General features: G+C 48.0%; 3 protein-coding genes across 6 annotated transcripts; 2 read left to right on the plus strand and 1 right to left on the minus strand.

Annotated features, from left to right (window-relative positions):
• Window positions 1-36: 36 nt before the first annotated feature.
• shld3 (shieldin complex subunit 3) lies at window positions 37-1,586 on the plus strand. Of its 3 annotated transcripts, none has more exons than XM_088375752.1 (3): window positions 37-183; window positions 617-1,095; window positions 1,266-1,586. In XM_088375752.1, the coding sequence occupies exons 2-3, from the start codon at window positions 643-645 to the stop codon at window positions 1,467-1,469; spliced, it is 657 nt and encodes a 218-aa protein (XP_088231878.1). In that variant the 5' UTR covers window positions 37-183; window positions 617-642; the 3' UTR covers window positions 1,470-1,586. The 3 variants fall into 3 exon arrangements, with proteins under 3 accessions (XP_088231878.1, XP_088231877.1, XP_088231879.1); XM_088375751.1 differs by having other exon boundaries at window positions 57-187; XM_088375753.1 differs by lacking the exon at window positions 37-183 and having other exon boundaries at window positions 644-843; window positions 923-1,095.
• A 368-nt stretch (window positions 1,587-1,954) lies between these two features.
• LOC148397567 (phosphatidylinositol 3-kinase regulatory subunit alpha-like) lies at window positions 1,955-9,025 on the plus strand. Its single transcript, XM_088375595.1, has 17 exons — window positions 1,955-2,164; window positions 3,020-3,469; window positions 3,986-4,115; window positions 4,189-4,281; window positions 4,823-4,894; window positions 4,980-5,096; window positions 5,211-5,412; window positions 5,613-5,695; window positions 6,498-6,615; window positions 6,693-6,791; window positions 6,869-7,049; window positions 7,127-7,252; window positions 7,336-7,478; window positions 7,640-7,816; window positions 7,905-7,979; window positions 8,075-8,245; window positions 8,310-9,025. The coding sequence occupies exons 2-17, from the start codon at window positions 3,278-3,280 to the stop codon at window positions 8,497-8,499; spliced, it is 2,169 nt and encodes a 722-aa protein (XP_088231721.1). The 5' UTR covers window positions 1,955-2,164; window positions 3,020-3,277; the 3' UTR covers window positions 8,500-9,025.
• A 64-nt stretch (window positions 9,026-9,089) lies between these two features.
• spinb (spindlin b) lies at window positions 9,090-13,824 on the minus strand. Of its 2 annotated transcripts, none has more exons than XM_088375740.1 (6): window positions 13,673-13,824; window positions 12,669-12,886; window positions 12,546-12,594; window positions 12,229-12,479; window positions 11,734-11,969; window positions 9,090-11,495 (listed from the first exon to the last, which is right to left on the minus strand). In XM_088375740.1, exons 2-6 carry the CDS (start codon window positions 12,718-12,720, stop codon window positions 11,289-11,291), a joined length of 795 nt encoding a protein of 264 aa, XP_088231866.1. In that variant the 5' UTR covers window positions 12,721-12,886; window positions 13,673-13,824; the 3' UTR covers window positions 9,090-11,288. The 2 variants fall into 2 exon arrangements, with proteins under 2 accessions (XP_088231866.1, XP_088231867.1); XM_088375741.1 differs by having other exon boundaries at window positions 9,090-11,488; window positions 11,736-11,969; window positions 13,673-13,822.
• Window positions 13,825-13,861: the final 37 nt, after the last annotated feature.

Raw genomic sequence — 13,861 nt, forward strand, 5'->3', positions numbered from 1 at the left:
CCGAAGCGTGAAGCTGACATTCATTCCAAAATATATTCATTCAACTAAAACTTAAAATGCCAAGGTAACATGAAGAACCAAGCAATCTTTAAGACTGAAAATATCATTTGATTGAAGTATCGCGAGAAGATCCGAGATGTTTGCTAGCTAGCAACAGTCAACTTCACAATGGCCGATGTGAACGTATGTATGTACTTGACTTTTAATTATTTACATTTCTAAATCATTCGGTTAATCCGGTTAAACGTCTGCCTGTATTTAACTGTTAGCTACGGTTGTTAGCTTCTGCCGTTCGCGTACTGATAATGTCTATTCGACGTTTAGCTTGTAAACTTTAATCGGCTACCTCCCTCCACAGCTACTGGGTCTTTTAAGTTTAGCTACATAGCCCTATCATCATTGTAAATAAAAATCGAATGTATTTCACTCATTTTTCTTAGCGGTTCTATACGGTATTTGTGATGCATCATTTGTTACATTGTGTATTGACAGTTTCTATAATTGGCACGTTATAATGGTGGTATTAAGTGGTGAATAAACTCCTTACTAAAGTTCCATGTACGAAATGAACGGCCTTTCCCTGCAAGCTTTACATTGAAACATTTTGATGTTTCAGCATGAACGTGATGAAGATGAGGCGAGATGATGCAGGATGTGATTCTTCACCATCGTCTCAAAGCCTCTGATGGGCTGAGTGATTTAATTGCAAACACAGAAAAGCTCCTAAAACCTTTCCCCTGCTGTCCTCCCTCTGTCTTCACCCCGTGGTTCTTGCACTCGTCAGCACAATGCCCCCTGCCCATCAGACCGGCCAAACGTGCCCCCGTCATCAATGCGGCAGATGTAAAGTGTCGCCAAGAGGCTTTAAACGAAGGAGTTGTAAACTTGCCGTCTGCTGACAAGAGTGTGTCCATCGCTGCAGCGGCAGTCAAACGGTCCTGGAGTGTGTTGGCTTCTAAAGACGTGCATCAGGTGTCGCCTTCGCTCTCGAAGCGCTTCCGATGCACCGTGTCCGTGCATGCGCTCCACCCGCGTCAGAGGTCCAAGTGGGTCATCAGTCGGGACAACTGCGGAGCCACACGAGACATCGAACAGGTACAATCATGGCAGACAGGTGTGACATCAGCGTGTCAGAGGGAGTCTAGAAAAACAAAGTTATACTCCCCCCTTCACGAGGGATTATGTTAATTTAAACCGATACCAAACATGTTTTCCATGTATTCACGTGGATTTTTGCAAATCCTACGTCTCACTCCCTCCCGCAGGTGTGGCGGGCTCTGAGTAGTGCTGCCCGGCATGCCGGCTTACCCACGTGCAACGCCAACATCCAGCGTGAGCGGGCTGAGATCTGGGTGTTCTGCGACGTGGCCTACTCGGAACAGGTGGGCCACTTCCTGAAGGAGCATCTGCAGCTGTCGGGCAGCATCAGGCTGTGTGTGCACAAGGTCGGAGAAATCTTTAGCTTGTAGCGAGCCGTTCATCGCCACGGTGGCTCACTCGGACATTTTCAGAAGTATTCACATGATTTCATTTTATCGTAATATTTTTCACTTGTGTATGTGTAAATAAAGGTTTATTCAAAAGTACATTTTGTTCTAGAAAAGGAGTTTTGCAGCATTGTCTCTGTCTCTCTTTGTGACATCTCCCACACTTTCTTTCCTTTGTTGCTACGCAGCCTCAAATTTAACTGGAGAAATCAGGGTTAGCGGAAGTGACGTCGCAGCCCAGCCTCCCACAGCTGGTGTGACGTCACGCAAGGCACATTTGTGGTTAAAAATAGAACGAATACGCAACAAATTGTTGATAAAATAGATGTTGGCGTATTTCAAAGTGACTGATTCTGAAAATTGCCTGTGTTTGCTTGTGAATGCATGTACGCGTATAAAGTTGTGAAACGTTTTCAAACATATTTCGTTTACGTTAAATAGTTGCATTGTGATAGTCCCAGCCGGATGTGGTTCGTACTTGCTCTTACTTGACTAGTCTACTAGCTGTCTACCAAATTTAGTGGGGGCGACCACGAGCGAGCAATTTTTAAGTGCAAATAAACAGAGTGGTTGATTATTTTCCATCGTTTAGATTACTTTCTGATGTGTTCAACGTTCGTTGTCGTATCATGAAGTCGAATTTGTGTCCTGCTCGTCGTTCTCTGGCGCACTAAAAGGTGAGGAGAACAGTGGTAGTAGCTAACAGGCTAAGCTAACAGAGGCACGCATTGTGGTTTCCTGTTTCCCCATTTAGTGTTCGTTCTCGTCCCTTGATTTACTTTTGCGTCGTTTTCTTACAAAACGTTAATTGAACTCACACTCGCCTAAGTGCTTGACGTGTAGCAGTCAGAAAAAGTAAATCATTTGTTCGATTAAGTGCACGTCAAAGTAGGTCAGCTGACAAGTGACGTCACACTACGACCAGAATAGCGATAATTATAAGTGGCATAATTAATAACAAACATTTAGCGTTATAGATTTATCTGTAGTGAAATCAACATTGTACAGCATTTTAAATTTTTGTAGCTCAACTCATACGTTTTTTCCTTGATTTTACATTACACCTTTTTAGCCAAAATCGAAATAGTCTATTAAATATAGTAAAGAGAATCGGAACGGCAGTTTTTATTGGTTCTAAATGCGGTCCTATGCAGCCTATTTTAGGTGCATTCCTACTTCAACACACTTGATTCAAATGATCAGTTTGTCAGCCAAGTCAAGTGTGTTGCAGTAGGGAGACAACCATGCTGAGAAGGTCATCTGGTGATTTACAACCCTGTAATCAGAATTAAAATAAAGGGTGACATTACATGATGCATTTGTACAAATGTATTTTTATCTATTCTGAAGATGCTGCAAACTGAACAGTTATAAATCACACATTGCGTGTTCGTCTTCCAAAATCCTTTAATAGAAGGCAATGCAAATGTTAGTCCATCAAATATCAAACATTAGCATCAGCCTAAAAACATGGGCCATGTCCAAGCCCACATTACAGCACTGCCATTTACCGATTTCCTTTCTTGTCACAGGTGTAGCTGCTGTCGCCCGATGTCTCCTCCACCTCAGTTGAGACTCCTGTTCATGAACGGAGGTGTAGCTCGCCATCTGGCACTTAACGGATGATGCGACACTAGCGGACATGGAGACGGGGGAGACGCCATATTTTCTCCCACGTCATTCTCCGCGCTAAACTCTTCCTCTCAGGCAAAAAGTATTTTTATATTTGCAGTCAGGGACTACACACCAAATTTTCCCCATTCACCAAGCCATAGCCGCCCGCTGCCAACATGGCGTCGGAGGGCTTTCAGTACCGCGCGCTGTACGACTACAAGAAAGAGCGTGAGGAAGACATTGACCTGCACGTGGGCGACATGCTGCTGGTCAGCAAAGGGGCGCTGTTAGCGCTCGGCTGCGGTGCCGGCGCTGAGGAGCGACCCTCAGAGATCGGATGGCTGCCTGGCTTCAATGAAACCACACAGGTGCGAGCTCACCTGTAGTCCCTTTGGTCTCCTCTTCCTATGAGTTTTTTCCTTTCTCCGTGGAGCTCAGCGCGGTTCGTTGCTACTGCTGTGTTGCTCGCTGATCGAAAGGATTGTTGTTTTTTGCTGCTGCTGGTGGTGCTGCTGCTGCTGCTACTCACCAGACAAGAGGAGTGTGTGGTTTCCTCCTTATGAACCCTGGTGTGTGCGTGCTCCCAATCAGGATAAATTGGCTCAGGTGTTGAGGCGCTCTGAGGCGCAGTGACCCCTTGTGGTCACTTGCACCCACCGACAGGTGTGCACCTCCCAGGTGGCTGCAACAATGCTGTTGCCGTGGTAACCACAATAACCAGAACATATATGCAGATGACGTATCACCTGGCCCGGTTCGCAAAATCCGGTTCGTCATTTATGCCCCCAAATACCCTTTGACGAGACAAAAGAACTATATGCCCATACTTCAAATGTTCCCTTTTAATTCAATTTATCAATATTAATCATTGATTTCGAACGCAGGTAAAGGGCGATTTCCCGGGTACCTACGTGGAATTTGTGGGCAGGAAAAGGATGTCACCCCCCACGCCCAAGCCCCGACCACCCAGGCCACCGTCGGCCGCGTCAATGAGAACAGACTCGGAGTCCGAGGGTGCGTGAGTGAGCGAGCGTTGGCGGCGATGCCATCCGTCCGCACTGACTCATGTTTGGGTGTCCGCTCGCAGGCGTCACACTGCCTGATCTTCCAGAACACTTCGGACCGCCCGATACGGCCCCGCCCCTCCTCGGCAGACTGATGGAGGCTGTCGAGAGTAAAGGTACACAAGGAACATTCCATGATGGTGGGAAACATGCAATCGCAATGAATTATTTTGCTCTTAAAATAAATTCATACTTGAAACAATAATAGCTACAATTATTATTACATTATTCATAAATAATACGATACAATGAGATTTGAACTGCTTGTAAAGTGACCTCATCAAATATTTTTTAAGTAAACAATCACATAAATGCATTCTACCAAGCATCATCAAACGAATGAAAATAAATTATTTTGCGATCAAAAAACTACCTTACACATTTTAAACATTTTCAAAAATCTGCATTTGGTTAACTAATGATAATATCATGAGAAGGATACAATTTTTACATATACATTTTGCATTTGTTAATCTAGAATTGCTTCATTACTTAGAATTAATTCCAACTTATCCAATGACCAGGAGTAATTTTTTTTTTTTTTTTGGATACCTTTTACATATATTTCCATGTATTTTAAGTGGTGAAATATGAAGTCATTGGACCGGAAGAGAGGAGTGAATATTAAAACAAATGAGAGTGTGTTCTCACCTGCAGGCGTGGACAATCCTGGCGTATACCGCGGTGTCAGCGCTGGAAGTTTGGACACGAGGCAATTGGCCGAAGCCGGTGAGGACGTCGTGCGAGCGCCGGTCGGGAGCTTGGACGCCGCCGGGCTTCCCTTTGGTAACCTTGGGGCTTTTTTATTTGTCAGACTTGGAGCAAATGGAGGTGTCATCCCTGTGTGAAGGCGTGGTCCGCTTCCTGCAAGAGCTTCCTGGGCCCGTTGTGCCGTCTTCGCTGCAGGCTGACATGATCCACGCTGTGCAAGGTCTGAACTTTACTTCCTGGTCCTTTGGGACTTTTAGATTTGGCTTTTTCGATGATGTGGTTCTTGTCATGTGTCAGCCCGTACGCTCACCCTGCTGGTGTTTTCCACCCGCAGAAGTCCGAGACCCCGAGGAGTGCGCCCGGGTGCTGCTGGGCGTGGCCAGTTCTCCCACATGCCCCGCCCAATACGGCCTGACCTTGCTCAGCGTGGTGCGTCACCTGGCGAGACTCTGCGTGCACGCTGCCCGCAATCAGCTTAGCGTCCGAGGCCTCGCTGAGATTTTTGGTCCGCTACTTTTCAGACAGACCGCTGCAGGGTTAGTCTACACACACACACGCATGGCAGTTTTGACTTTTGCTCTGAATAAGTTCTGGCTTTCAGTTCAGTGTTTGGCAGTTCAAGTGTTTGTTTTAAGATTTTCTAAAATTGCTGCATATAACTATCAAAAGTATTTTTTTTCAGCTGGTTTTATTTTGACAAAATAATGACATTTGTCTTTTCTTATTGTCCTATCAGGTGTGAGTCAGGTTCAGACCCTCTGATCCAGGTTCTTGAAGTTCTGATCACCAGCGAGCTCAACGTGAACCAGGCTGCTCCAGGTAACATGCTAACACGCTAACTTGCAAACACTCCAATGTACGTACTTATGAACTTATTTCTCAGCTTAAAGCGTCACTCAGAGCTCTTGGGATCATAGATGCGTTGTCATGTCAGTCATATGATTGACAGGTGTCAGGCCTGCAGTCTGATTTCACTTCTCAATCCACCCATCAGTCAGCAGGAAGCTAGAGTGGCGCCGTGTAACGGCAAGCTCATAATTGGCTGCTTCTACAACGGTTACATCATCGCTTCACCGGGATGCAGCAGCGATGGGAGGTTAGGGAAGGGGGACTGATGTTGCCGTGGCGATATGACCGCTGCCCGGCCATTGGTGGAGCCCGAGCAGTGACGTCACACATCTCCAAGCCGCTCTCCTTTCGGCCGCGCCGACTGGAAGTGGCAGACGGGAACGCGTGACTAAAGCGTGCGGACGGTCGCCGGCAAAAACGGCACCAACGGCGGTGGCGGCGCAAGTTTGCTGAAGGCGCATGGAGCACCGGGAGGCTTGCGGGGGGCGGAACTTCATACTATGTTACATCAACATGAACGGTCCAGGTAGGAGGCTACCTGGTCCACCGGGAACAAAGATCAGAGCAGGATATTCTGGGGCACTAATTTCTCCTTTCTTGGTTTTTAAATTCTTAATATGTGGTTGTTGCTATGCAGTGTTCCTCACCTTTGTGATCAGGACAAAACGCTGCTTAGATAAATTGCTTTGGCATTTACTCACACCAGTTTGTGGGCACTTTGTATCTCAACAAGGAACAGGACGTCTAATAGGGTCTCCTTTCTTTGTTTCAGCTCTACCTCCCAAACCTGCCAAACCCTCCACCCCGGCCTCGGCGTCCGCCACGCCGTGCACCTTCAACAACAGCATGGCGCTACATGATGCCGAGTGGTACTGGGGCGACATATCCAGGTAAGGCATATCCACACGCACATACTCCAAAAAGTCTCGCCGCCATTCCACCGTCATTCCGCCGCCTCCCTTTTCAGGGAGGAAGTGAACGAGAAGCTGCGAGACACGGCCGACGGCACCTTCCTAGTGCGCGACGCCTCCACCAAGATGCACGGAGATTACACGCTCACGCTCAGGTGAGCGATGTCATCACCATGGCCACTGAGGTGATGAGCAGTAGTCTGACTGGAGGCCTGCGTGTGTGCGTGCGCAGGAAGGGAGGCAACAACAAGCTGATCAAGATCTTCCACCGCGAGGGCAAGTACGGCTTCTCGGACCCACTGACGTTCAGCTCGGTGGTGGAGCTCATCAATCACTACCGGCACGAGTCCCTGGCACAATACAACCCCAAGCTGGACGTCAAGTTGCTCTACCCGGTCTCCAAGCACCAGCAGGTAGATTTGTCACACGTGCGCAAAGGCACAAGTCGGTCGCAAGTCTTGACGTACGCCCTTCTTGTGTCTACTTTCAGGACCAGGTTGTGAAAGAGGACAGCATTGAAGCGGTGGGCAAAAAGCTCCACGAATACCACCTACAGTACCAGGAGAAGAACCGCGAGTACGACAGACTGTATGAGGAGTACACCAGAACTTCTCAGGTGCTCACAACGCAAACATGCGCGCCAATGGGACTTCCTGTTTGGCGGCGGTCTGGATCGTGACGCTGCCGTGCCGTTCGCAGGAGATTCAGATGAAGCGCACCGCCATCGAGGCTTTCAACGAGACCATCAAGATCTTCGAGGAGCAGTGTCAGACCCAGGATCGCTTCAGCAAGGAGTACATTGACAAGTTCCGCCGCGAGGGCAACGACAAGGAAATCCAGAGGTAAACTGTTGCCAGGTCAACCCCCCAGCGGAGCTCCTGAGGAACCCGTTGGAAGAACGACCCAGAAAGCTAGCGGCTGCATGCGTCCGATGCTTTGCGTCCGCTCATTTATTAAAAACGTGCAAGTAGGTTTGAAATGATTCTCGCTGCCGTCCCGTCAGAATCATGGAGAACTACGACAAGTTACGCTCCCGCATCAGTGAGATCGTGGACAGCAAGCGCCACCTGGAGGTGGACCTCAAGAAGCAGGCCGCCGACTACCGCGAGATCGACAAGAAGATGAACAGCATCAAGCCGGACCTCATCCAGCTGCGCAAGACCAGAGACCTGTACCTCATGTAGGCCACCGACACCAAAACCGAGGATGCTGCTGCTATGCTATGCGATGGATGCTCAAGCCAAACCGCATGTGTGTTTTATACACAGGTGGTTGACACAGAAGGGGGTCCGGCAGAGGAAACTGAACGAGTGGCTGGGACTCAAGAACGAGACCACAGTGGAGTAAGTCTGCGCACGCGCAACACGAAATCACATCAGGAATCCGCAGCGCTCGGATTTGAATTGCTCGCTAACCGGTATTGGTTGGCGGTCCCTAGCGAGTACAGCACGATGGAGGATGAGGAGGACCTTCCCCACCACGATGAGCGTCTCTGGCGTTTGGGCAACATCAACCGAGGTCAAGCCGAGTCGCTGCTACGGGGCAAGAAGGACGGAACCTTCCTGGTCCGAGACAGCAGCAAGCCAGGATGCTACGCCTGCTCTGTCATGTATGCGTTACAATTTTTTTTTTTTAACTTCAAACATGACTGATGTATGTTTGCATGCTTTTAGGGTGGAGGGGGAAGTGAAGCACTGCGTGATCAACAAGACGAGTACGGGCTTCGGCTTTGCCGAACCGTACAACCTGTACGCGTCGCTGAAGGAGCTGGTGCTGCACTACCAACACACGTCGCTGGTGCAGCACAACGACTCGCTCAACGTCACGCTCGCATTTCCCGTCTACAGCCAGCAGAGGCGCTGACAAGCCATCTGACTTTGTTCCAGTTTAGCCACCCCTCTCTCCAAAGTCAAAGTGCAGTGGCAGGGTTCAGTCGCTCGTTCCCTCGAGTTTTTTTATGACCTTCGTTTGAAAGCACTCGTCCTTTCCTAATCACCCAACCCCTTTTTCTTTTTTGCATGAGCTTTTTGGGATCTATCTTGGGTCTACTTATCAGAATTCTGATTTTGGGAATGAAGTGAATCATTCCCAATTCTGCTGCTTCCTTGTGGCAGAAGTTGTGAAATCACACTGGACTCCGCCGCCTTACACCCACGGCCGACTTTCGATATAGAAGGTACTGAAATGGCAAAGCCGCACTGTGACATGTGGACCGTATCATTCCAAAGACTTTTCGCCAGGACTCAGGTGCTTGTGTCGCTTCCATTTTCCATTCCTACCAGGAAGTGTGAAACATTTCAAGATAACTTCAGTATTTTGCAAAACAAAACACTTCATAGTGCACAACTTTTTCTGCTCTCGGGATCAATAAAGATAATTTTGTTCTTCACTTTGTCAATGCTGGTGCTTGTCCACTTCCTGTTTACTTGTGCTTGCAATGAAGACTCTTAAGGTTTGAAAAAGAGAATTGTTTTAATAATTTTCATCTCCTTATTCAGCTTGAACACGACGTTGGCACACTTTTAAAGGGACAGTACGCCCAAAACAAACGTAACCACTTTTAGTCCCCGACAATTGAATAAAATAAAAAGGCACAAAAGATACAAACATGCAACAACTTATACAACGTACATAAATCATGTGACACGCATGGCACACATGCACCCTTAACACGCGTGTTCCAGCAACCCCTGCAGTTGTTTTCATGGTTACGCAATTGAGTCAATTCTCTGCAACAAGACTAAACATCTACTCCAGTTGAAAACATTAGCTTGCTCCTCGCATTTTCCTCGCAAGTTCGAGAAGGTCCAAAAGGATTGTTAAAGCACAACAAGAAATCAAAGATTCAAGGATGAAATGAAGTTTTCCCAGTTTGCTGATGCGATAGCAGGATTGGATTGTTACAGCATAAGAAGCACAAAAATGTTCTCAAACAACATGAGGTCCAAGAACCAAGTGCATATTCTCAAAGCCTGATCAACACCAGATCACATCTTGTCCTTCAGACGGAGCTAACGACGTTTCAGAATGTCCAGCAGCAAAAGAATTGATTTGTTTGTACAAAAAGCAGCAATATGACATCACTCATTCTAGAAGACATCACCAGATCCACATCATACCACATCCTGCTTTTCAGACATCAGAGAATGTTGTTCTAGAAAATTCTACAACCAAAAGGAACATTCTAGGATGACACCCAAGAACTTGGTGAGAATATCAAACCCACATTGTAGAAGACCAGTCATCATGAGGAACATCCAGGAATGATTTCCCTAAATCAAAGTAAAGTATGTTTGAGAAGACCATTTGACAATCTATTTTTCACCTTGTTCTTCAGTGCTTGGAATGTCTAGAATGTCAAACATTCAAAAATGACAACCCAAAGCATGCTGAGAACATCAAGCTCAAGCAATTTCTAGAAGACCAATCACCAACTCAACGCCAATATCTTGTTCTGCAGTCTGATCTCAGAACGTCAAATGATTGTAAAAGCACAAAAACAAACATTCTAGAATGACATCCAAGAACAGCAAACGGAGAGATTTTATCTTGTCCAACAGTTAAACGATTAAAGCACAACAACAAAAAACTGAAGTTCCAGAATGATGTTCATAAACACCACACTCAAGAGCCACTCATCAAATCAAGGCCAGATGACGTTGTGTTGCTGGGGAATGTTCTGGAATGCTACAAGGTCAGCAAGTCGAGTGCAGAAAGTTGCGCCGACCATTCCGAGGTCGCTCAATGTTTTGTCGACCATCTGATTAGCGTGCAAACAAGCTCCGTGAGTTTCGTCCACACCTGGAGTGCAAGCTTGTGTGAGCTAACGGTGCAAGCAGCTGAGCAAGAAATTGTTCAGTCAACCATCTACGGTTAGCTCGCCATGGATGGGTCACCGTGAGTTGCGAAAGCTAACGGTGCTAGTGGTCCAGCGAGCTCTTTATAACACAGGGAGGGCCGGAGGTGGAATTGAACCCGCACCCTCCGAACTGTGCAGGCGTTGTCCTTCTGTGTCACCAATGGCGCCCAATTCGCTTAATTTTAACTGAGCGATATCGACCCACAAGCTAATGACGCTAACGGGCAAGACGGATCCTAAAAGTGATCTCGGTGGAGTCCGATTAGCTTGTCGACAAATCATAAATTTGGGTAACAACACGAGTGCTAGCTAACGATACTAATGGAGCTAGCAGTCCGGAGATCCTCAGATCATTCAATGTTGCTAACGATGCGTTTCCATGAATATCAACTGGAACTTGGGTGCTATCGACACAGGCTAAAGATGCTACCGGTGCAGACGGATTTGAAATAAGATGGTGCCCGATTAGCTAGCCAACAAATTACCATGAATTTGGAAAACAATTTGAGAGCTAGCTAATGGGGCTTAAAGTCCAGAGAGAGCCTTAAATGTGATGCCATCAACGGCATCCGGTTCGCTTGCTAATGATGATTTCCCATTAAGTTTGACTCCAACTTGAATCATAGCTGAGAATGAGTCCGGAGAGGTCCAGTCAAGCTTTGCTGACAACCCAGGTTGCGTCATCCAAGGGGGCGGGCTTACAGTGACTGGCATGTTCTGAAAAGAACAACGAGCGTGTCCGTGTGTCTTAAGAGAGGTGTCAGTGGTGGTCTTTTGAAGGGCCAGGCAGGCCTTAAGTGGTCTTGACCAAGTCATAGACATAGATGTGGAAGTCATCGTCAAACTTGATGAAGTAGACGGAGGGTTTGGCCTCCACCTGATGGATGACCATCCCCGAACGCTTGCCTCCATCCTCTTTGGCGTACTCCACCTGCTTGCCCACCAGACTGTCCACCACCTCGCCCGGCTCGCGCTCCGATGCCGCGCTTTCGCCTGCGGGACCAACAGGGAAAATAAATTCCATTTTCAATTTGGAGCTTTCGATTTTGGTTGCTCCTCGTTATTTTGACATTATTCGCGATGGAGTGACAATGATTTTGAATGAATGGCTCCCTCCAATGAATGACGGCGGCCACTCCTTATTGAAAGTGGGCATATTTCAACGAGCATGACTTATTTTATTAATCCTCCATAAAATAAATATGAGCTTATTCAAGATTCTGGTTCAGGTCGGACTCACTGGCGTCAGGCATGATGCGCAGATCTCCCTCTTTGTAGTCATCCAGCAGCTGGTACATGTAGAGCACGGGGTCCTTCTCGTACGTGATGAAGAACCAAGACGTCATGATGGGCGCGCGGGCCAGCACCATCCCCCGCCACTCCTCCTTGGGCCCGTCCTCCGTCTCAAACATGTGCTCCACCGCCTTGCCGATCATGGCGTCGGCCAGCAGCGCGTCCGTCACACGAGCCGGCGCTGAAGGTAAATGGCGACCACCACGCAAGTTAAATCATCGCTCTGTCACTTTGTTTTTAGTTTGGAGTCGCTCGATATTAATAGATAGTATTATATATATTAATAGTTGGACGTTGTGGTTACTTGGCCTTCCTTGTACACAAAGGCCCAGCGTCAGTGTCCAAAAAAAGTCAAATGGCGTTTGACACGGAACCTCTGCTGATGGCAATTTCTAGCTGACAGACATTTTGCTTGGTCGTTCAGGTCGGCACCACCTTACCCACTCGGTCGGGCAGCACCTGGAGTCCGATGACGCGCTGATCACTGTGCAGTTCCAGGCCGTAGATGCAGTCGAAGCCGTCGTACTTGATCAGGTAGAGGGACGGGTTGACGGGGACCTGGTCCAGAACTGTCCCCTTCCACTGGGACGACTTACTGCCTTCCTTCCAAATGTGCTGGATCCTGCAGCCCACAATGTTTGTCTTGACTGGGGACAAAGTTCTGCTGGGCCCCACGTCGCTCTTATGTTTCCTGTCAGAGAAGAGGAGACGTTTCAGAACCTCTTTGTCGTCTTTGTGATTTTTATTTTGGGCTTACTTGTGAGGATTCTTCCGCTTCATCATGTTGACTGACACACCAGAATGTCCTGCAGTACAAAGTTACCCCGGTTTGCTCAGTGGGGAACTCAGAGACACTCGCGGTAGGATGGCGGACACTCACCTCCGTCCGCTCGGGGCCGCGGGGCCTCTGGGCTCTTGAAGGGGGTCTTCATTCATCCACCTGGGTGGGGGGTTGGGGGATGGGGTCACTGGAGGGATGGGGAGGGGGAAGGAGGGGGAGGAGCAACACCAGGAATTAGAGTGGCCCCTGAAGCATTCACACTGGGGGGTGCAGCCGAACTCCTGGAGGGAAAGACCAAGTTCCAGCTTCGCTCCAACCTGAAGACACAAAAAAGATATTTCTTTGTACTTTGCCCCTTTTTCAAACCACCTAAATCGTGCTTGAATCAATACCAGATTCAGTCCAGTTCAAAAACATTCTTAGCCAGGAACACTTGGGCCAGCTTAAACTAAACCAGACTTAGCCTTCAGTGAGAGCTGCAGCTCAAGAGTTTTTCGTGCCTAGACAATAACCAAACTCAGTCTAGAGCCAAAACACGCTTTGCATGGAAAACCTGAATAAAAGCACACCTAAACCACTCCCGAACTCAAACCAGTGTGTGCGTGTATATATATTTAAAAAAAAAAAAAAAACAGACCCAATATACATATACTTGGGCCAATCCACCACCGTTGATACTTTGACGCATTCGTGTGCAATTACTAAATGAGCAGCAACGTCAATTCCCTGCGCCATACAAGACGTTTTAGACTACAAATTACGTCACGACCCCCCCCCCCCCCCCCCCCCCCCCCCCCTTGCACGCACACCGAGGTTCGGAATGTGCTACTGGTAAAGCATACAACCGAGGCTGAACATGTTTTTGTTCTTCCCCTCAGCGGCCACGAGAATATTAGAAAGCTAAGGATGCTAACGTGTGTCCGGCGCATGTGTGATGGAGGGTGACTTGCGTACACAAACATTTTTGACAAAAATGCGCATTGTGTGTAACGAACAAAGGAGGAGGTGGCGAGCTGACACTGCGGTGCAAAGGAGCTTTTGTTTTGGCGCAAACGCGCATAAAGGAGCGCGCGGCCGGCCGGCCAACGTGTCCGTTTCCTTACCGACTCGACGTTCGGCGTCGCGGTACAATCGCAGTCGACCTCCGCGTACCAATTGATCCGCTTTTTCTCCGCCAGCGTTCTACAACGCTTCACCAAGCTTGCGGTGCTAACAGCGGAAGCACCGCGGAAGTGAGAAAGTTATGCCTTTCAAAGTTAAAGCATCACCGTGAACTACTGTACGGGGTTTTA

The sequence above is a fragment of the Syngnathus floridae genome, chromosome 5 (genome assembly GCF_059516105.1).
Source record: "Syngnathus floridae isolate MCC-2025c chromosome 5, RoL_Sflo_1.0, whole genome shotgun sequence".
In the NCBI taxonomy this organism is placed as follows: domain Eukaryota; kingdom Metazoa; phylum Chordata; class Actinopteri; order Syngnathiformes; family Syngnathidae; genus Syngnathus; species Syngnathus floridae.